General features: G+C 55.0%; 1 protein-coding gene across 3 annotated transcripts in view; it reads right to left on the bottom strand.

The window, feature by feature from the left end:
• Nucleotides 1–528: 528 nt before the first annotated feature.
• The window catches only part of SHROOM4 (shroom family member 4), a 141795-nt gene continuing 135699 nt past the window's right edge, over nucleotides 529–6624 (bottom strand). For all 3 annotated transcript variants that reach the window (XM_027837549.1, XM_027837564.1, XM_027837555.1), the window contains 5 exons: nucleotides 5848–5978; nucleotides 5494–5776; nucleotides 4132–4363; nucleotides 1834–2103; nucleotides 529–1069 (listed from right to left, as the gene is read on the bottom strand). In XM_027837549.1, the coding sequence (XP_027693350.1) occupies nucleotides 800–1069; nucleotides 1834–2103; nucleotides 4132–4363; nucleotides 5494–5776; nucleotides 5848–5978 (1186 nt within the window). In that variant the 3' untranslated portion in view covers nucleotides 529–799. The remainder of the gene's footprint in view (nucleotides 1070–1833; nucleotides 2104–4131; nucleotides 4364–5493; nucleotides 5777–5847; nucleotides 5979–6624) is intronic.

Here is a 6624-nt window from a genome sequence, read left to right as displayed (position 1 = left end):
ACGCTGACCCACTCTTCAAATGCCCACTTCATTAGGGTTTTAGAGCATAAATAAATAAAATGGAAATAACGCTAACATGTGACAAATGACCATGAACCCTTCTCTCCCAACTGCAATCCCAAAGGGGAAGGTGACTTGGGCATCACCAGCACCTGCAGTGTGGTGCCCTCAAGGGCAGGCCTAGCCTGCTGCTCCTCTACCAATGGAGACATTTGCTGGGAGCGTTGAAGGGAGCGGGCAGAGTACAGCGGGCCGGGTACAAAGGCCACACTCATGCTATGGCGCGCAGAACATGGAGAAGGATCCCGCCAGCAAGGGCTGCCGTCAGCTGTGGGAAGGGGCCATTCTGTGTGCATGCACATGGGTGGTACTTGGTGACGGACCCTGGCTTTTCAGCAAAGCTCTAGGGGAAAGCTACCCTTGGTTAGACTCCTTTAGATAAAGGACAAGTCACTTCTCCCCGCCTCTGAGTTCCTCCGGAGGGTGGCCAGGCAGGTTGAACACCCAGCTAAGCAGAGAGGACTGCAGACAGAGGCAGATCCAGCAGGCTTGGGCCAGAGGAGTCTATGGGCACAGGCGATCTGCCTTGGAAAGCATCTGTAAGCAGGTTCTGGGGCTGAGAGGGGGCGGGGGGTCTCTTTGGGTTCTTAGCAACAGAAGGCACTTCTTGGGGCTGGGGCAGTTAGCACGAGGTGGGCAGATGGAGGGAGGGAGGGCCGGACTGTGGCCACCTCTCTGGGAAGCTCTGGGTGGCTCTGCGCAGACCCTCCCTCACACCCCCCGCCTCTCAACTAGAGCCTCAGGAATCTCGGGGACCCAGCAGGAGGCTCTCCCGGAGACACCTGAGCTGCTCCTCCCCGAGTTTGATCTTCTCCTCCAGCTCGCGCTGCTCCATGATGAGGGCCGACTTCATCTTCACGAAGTGCCGGTAATCTTGGAGCTGCTCCTGAAGCAGGTAGCGGGACACCGTGCTATACACGGCTTTCTCCCGCCGGTCCACGTGCTCCTTCAGCTCCTTGGCATCTTCCAGCTGTCCCGTCAGCTGTCGCTTCTTCTCCATCAGTGCAAGCTGGGGGAAAGGGCAGGGGGCAAGGGGCATCAGGGTAAAAGATTACACTCATGCAAGAAGGAGCTGGGACTTGCTGGGCAACTATCCCCTCTCCCCCCAAAGGTCACGGCCTAGTCTCCAACCACTCGGTTTGTCTTTCTCATTTCAAAATGGTGCCGGAGCAGTGCCGGGCAACTGGAGACAAGAAGACTTAAAAGGGATCATAGTCCAAGGGCTCATGGGAGTACAGATGCTGAGCTGGGACTGACCACTGAGGCCCAGAGAGGGAAAGGGAGTGGTCACTGTCTTCAAATCTTGGAAGGTAAAGGACAAGCCTGGCTCTCATTGGCCTCAGAAGCCCAAACCAGGAGCAACGGGGGAAGGAGGCGGGGCAGAGGAAAGAGTTACATAAGAGCTGGTTGTAGCTCTGTGTATGATGGAACTTCTAGGCCAATCAGGGCAGGCTCCTCACAAGGTAGAGAGTGAGTTTCCTGTCATGCAAAGTGTTCGAGTAGAAGCTGGATGATAACTTGTCAGGGACGCTGGAAATTCCTGTGCCCTCCAGGGTCCCTTCCAATTTGGGGATTCCCTCCTAAGATTAGAAGGCCTCCCCTCTTGGAAGACAGGGCTTAACCTGGCAATCTGTGGGCTGTTCGTGTGGCACCAGCAGCCTCCTGGACCCACCCGGGACTCCAAAGTGACCGTGCCTCCCCAGGCCCGAGGAAGGCCCAGAGTGGCTGTCCGAGCAGCAGCCGGTATCTCTACTCCGCCCCTCTGCTCCCTACCTTCTCCTGAGTGGATTCAGGGTCCAGGCTGTTAAGGGCGTTCTCCACCCTGGCCAGCCTCCCAGAAAGGGACAGCAGCAGATTGACCACCTTGTCTAGGTCACCGATAAACAGCCGAAACTTGTCAAACTCATTGCTTTTGCAGACGGCCTTCAGCACAGCCTCGACCTCCTCCCCCAAGGCAACGTTGGCGCTGATGTCTTCCATCAGCCCCCGCTGGGCCTCCTGCAGCACGGACAGCTTCTTGCTGATGCTGGCGATGAGCTGCAGCTAGCGGAAAGGGGGGATGAAGCAGGGATGAGAGAGGGCAGTGCGGTCAGCACCCAGTGAGGAGCTGCGGACCAGCCTTGGAAAAGTGGGCCTGCCTGGGGATGAGGGCACACCCAGGTGTGTGGGAGGCCACACTGCTGGGGAGGCCAGGAAAAGGCGGCCCAGAGTCGGCAATGAGGGACAGCGTAGGCTCATTTTCTAGGCAGGAGCTGTGCACTCTCCCGAGGTGGAATACCCTGCCTCAGGAGGCAGTGAGGTTTCCTTCACTGAAGGTGTGCAAGCCCAAACTTCTGCCTGTCATCGGGCAGAGGAGCCTAGGCTTGTCATAGGTCCGAAGCTGGAAGGGCCCTCAAAGCTTACCTATTCCAACCTCCTCATTTTACAGAGGAGAAAACTGAGGCCCAGATTAGGGAAAGGACATGTTCAAGGTCACACAGGGACTGAGTGGCAGGGCTGGGATTGGAACACAGGTCCTTCAGACAACGTAGGATGGGATTCTTGATCAGGTACGGCTAGACCTGGGTGGCCTTCGAAGGCTCCGTCAAGCTTTCTATACTCCTGGGGCGGCCACTTCCTAGCTCTGGTACCAGGGCCTTCCAAACCAAAGGCACTTCCTTGTGCTTTGTGGGCCCCTGAGAAGAGCCAGGAAAGCTTTCCTAGCTGCTTCTTGTCACTGGGCCCCAACTTGACTGCTCTGGGGGTTCGGAAGTGTGTCCTTTCATGAAGCTGCTGGCTTCTTGTTGCCTGGCCTAGAAGCACCTGGAAATCCTGGGGGGGAGAGGTGAGGAGAGGGAGGAGAGAGGCTAGTGACCCTAGGCCTGACCCAGGACAAGATGCTAAGCCCTTAGCTTATTTTCATTCCATGTTTGGACAATGAGAGGTAGGTGCCTGAAAGAGGTTTTCCAGAGGCCTCCAGGGCTGGCCCTACCTTCTTGCTAGGGAAGGGAATGCCAAATGGGAGATCTGGTAAGCATGAGCTGGGCCTCCAAATGTAGAAGTGGGCCTGGGAACACCATAGCCAGAAGGACTCTGGCCTTGGAAGTCCAGCCTTCTTAGGGCATTTGCACTGAGGCTGTCCCGTCTTCCTGGACCCCCCACTCTCCCTGATAGTCACATCTCTGGCTCTGGGTTTTGTTATCTCCTCTCCTCTTTCTCCTCCTTTATGAAATTTGCTCCTGCAGAGCTCATGGCCTGAGTAAGCGAGGGGCAGACAGAGATAGCCCATGTCTGCAAGCAGCTCCAGGAAACCCATGAGGAGGCAGAGGGCCAGAGGCGCAGGGGGCCTGAGGTCACAGCTGCTGGCCTGCTCTTTTAGGAGTTGGGTGGGGGTAGGAGTACCTCCTTCTCACACTGCTCAAAGAGGACCAGGGGCCCAGGGGCCCAGGTACAATTTCCGGGAGGTTTGGATAGCAAGAGACGGGAGAGTAGCCTGGCAATGTTGCCATGGCAACACTATTTGCTTATGAAATCGTACGGACAGAGGGCGAAGGGATTCCAGGAATCAGATTAAAAAAACAAGCTGATCATGTTTAGAGGAAAAACGGGAGGGGGGGGTTGTTGTGTTTATGGAGAGAGAACAACCTCCGCCCCCCCCCCAACCCCATACCTGTTCTAAAGGCACCCAATCAGTCTGGCAAATGATCACTTAACTTGACTAATGGCTTTGCCTCCCTGGCCTCCTCACTGCCCATCAATTTGGACTGGTCTTGGGCAGGGGCTGACTGGCAAGGCCAGGTCAGGAGGGAGGGAGGGGGCTCATTAAGGACCAATCCAGGCCCCAGGGGCCCTGGCCATAGAAGCAAAGCACAGGAGGCTGGGCCTAGCAGAAAATGGAAAGTAGGCAAGGGAGGTGGTCACCTAGTGGCACCATATAGAAGGGTGCAATGAGGGTCACTTGTCAATGAGCGATGTGACTCTATGACCCACTGAGGCTAGCTTTGGTGATGAGGGTAGGCAGAACCTTTGGTGGCACTGGAGGGATGCCCAGAGGCCTACGGAGGCTGCCCCCTTCCCAAGCCCTCCCCCTACCTTCTTTTGAGCCAGCTCATGGTCCACTTCAGCCTCTCCCAGGGAGTCTTTGGTCAACTGGGACAGCTCCTTCATCTTGTTCAACAATTCCGCTTTGCCAGCTGAGGTGTTGTAGTAGGCAGAGTAGGAGGTGGGACAGGTGGGGCTGGTGGGGCTGGTGGGGCTGGTGGGGCTGGTAGGGCTGCTGAAGCTGCCAGGCGGTGGCGGGGGGGAGATGGGTTGGAATTCCTGTCTGGGGAAGCACAGAACCAGAGCTGAGCTGAAGGGGGCTGCCTCCCAGGATCCTAGGCAAGGGGCAGCCAGGGGCTACCAACTGACAGAACTCTACAAGGCTCTTCCCACCCCATCCCCCACCACACCATCCACACCATGCTAGATGCATGTTAATAGGAAGTCATTTAGAAGCCAAAGGCTCAGGGAATATAAATCAGAAATGAAGGCAGCCTCCCCTCTGCTCCCCACCCAAGCAAGTGCCAGGAGTCACCCCTGGGCCATCCCCAGCAGGGCAGGATGATCTGGGGTCAACATGAGCCTTGCACCTTCAAGAATCACAGAAGGTTTCCGAGGTGAGGCTTTGTCTACTGTGTCTAGGAGAAAACCCAACAAGCTTCCACCAAGACAAGTCTCCAGCATACCCAGGGATGACCCTGACCTGCCCTTGACCCTGCAGGCAGCAGCCCCTTCTCCCACTCCCACAGCTGCTAGCTTAAGCCAGGCCCTTGGCCCTCCTCACGGGCCTTCCTGCTTCTGCTCTCTCATCTACAATCCAGCACAGCGAGCTTCCAAAAGCACCTGGTTCTGGTCAAGGACGTTCGATGCCTCCCAGTGACCTCGAGGAGAAAATGGTAGCTCCTGAGCCCTCTACAATCTGCTTTTCTAGGCTTCCTGCAAACGACCCCTTTAACCGCTGTCCACACCAGCCAGAAAGATACATTCACTATTCCCCAAAGGTGGCATTCCACTGTCTCCCAACTCTGGGCCTGCCTGGAATGCTTCCCTTTCCCACTTGTAGCTTCCTTCAGCTCACATGCCACCACCTACAAGGAGTCCTCCTTTTCCTCATCCCCTTAGCTACCCTCCTTCTTATCACACACACACACACACACACACACACACACACACACACACACACACAAATCTATCTGCCCCTCATCCTTCCCCACCAGTTGAAAGTAAGTTCTTGGAGGGGCAGTACTATTTTTCATTGTGTCTCTTTGTCCCCAGTATCTGACACATAGTAGGCACTTTAATATATGCTGCTGGGTTGGATTGGGGAGAAACAGAAGACTCACCAGTCACAGCGTTATTTCCATCACCATCCACCCCTCCCCCAAGTCTGCCTGCTTAGAACAAAGGCCCTACCTTTCCTTGGCTACCTCCTGTCTTCTTCTGACCAAATGCCAATCCTGGCGGACGTGTTTTTTCCAAGGCAGATCATCGGTGGGGAAGAGGTCGCCCATGACCTCTGCAACTGTTACCATGTTGGAGGCTGAGCTCAGAATGCCAGCCAGTGACCGATCCCCGTCTGCCACGTCTCTCATTAGCTCCTCTGAGCTGATGTGGGCCGAGGCTGACCTCCGCGTTGAGACCAAGCGGCAGGTCTCAACCTCTGTGACGTCCTGTACAGGCCCAGCTTCTTCTGTGGCTGCAGAACAAAGTGGGGAGTGAGTGCGTGTCCTCCAGCTCTCCCGGCATCCCCCCTCATCAGCGACTCACCAAGGCCGGCAGGGCTGAGCCGTTGCTGCTCTGGGCTCCAATTAACTAGACGGTACTGCTCCTCGGCAGGTGAACGGCCCTGGCTCCAGTTGTCTTTGGCTTTGGGATGATCTTCTACCAGTGCTTCAGATCTTTGGAGGAGAAGAGAGGAAAGGAAAAGGCAAGACCATCAGCTCTCAGGACTGGGGAGCAAATCATCGTCTCCACGGATTAACCAGGAGATTCCCACTTAGACTACCAGCATGTCAGAGCTGGAAGGGATGGAAAGTCAGAAGTGGAAAAGACCTTAAAATGTCAGCGCTGGAAGGGACCGTGGAACACAGAAGGTCAGAACTGGAAGGGATCTTAGAACATGGAACATCAGAACTGGAAGGATCTTAGAACACTAAGTGTCAGAACTGGAAGGATCTTAGAACACTAAGTGTCAGAACTGGAAGGGACTTTAGAACATCGAAATGTTAGAGCTGGAAAGGACTTTGGAATAGGAAATGTCAGAACTAGAAGGGACCTTAAAATATGAAATGTTGGAAGTGGAAAGGACCTTAGAACTTAGACCGAAGAACATCAGACTTGGAAATGACCTCAGAACACAAAACATTAGCACTAGAGGGAACTTTGGAACATCCGGAACTAGAGGGACTTTGGAACAGAAAATGTCAGAACTGGAAGAGACCTTAGAACACGGAACGTCAGAGTTAGGAGAGACTTCAGAACACAGAATTCTGAATCAGAAGGGACCTTAGAACATGGACCAGAGAATGTCAGAGTTGGAAGGGA

Source organism: Vombatus ursinus, unplaced genomic scaffold, assembly GCF_900497805.2.
Source record: "Vombatus ursinus unplaced genomic scaffold, bare-nosed wombat genome assembly UNPS02004571.1, whole genome shotgun sequence".
Taxonomy (NCBI): Eukaryota; Metazoa; Chordata; class Mammalia; order Diprotodontia; family Vombatidae; genus Vombatus; species Vombatus ursinus.
This window is presented reverse-complemented; position numbering and strand designations above follow the sequence as displayed.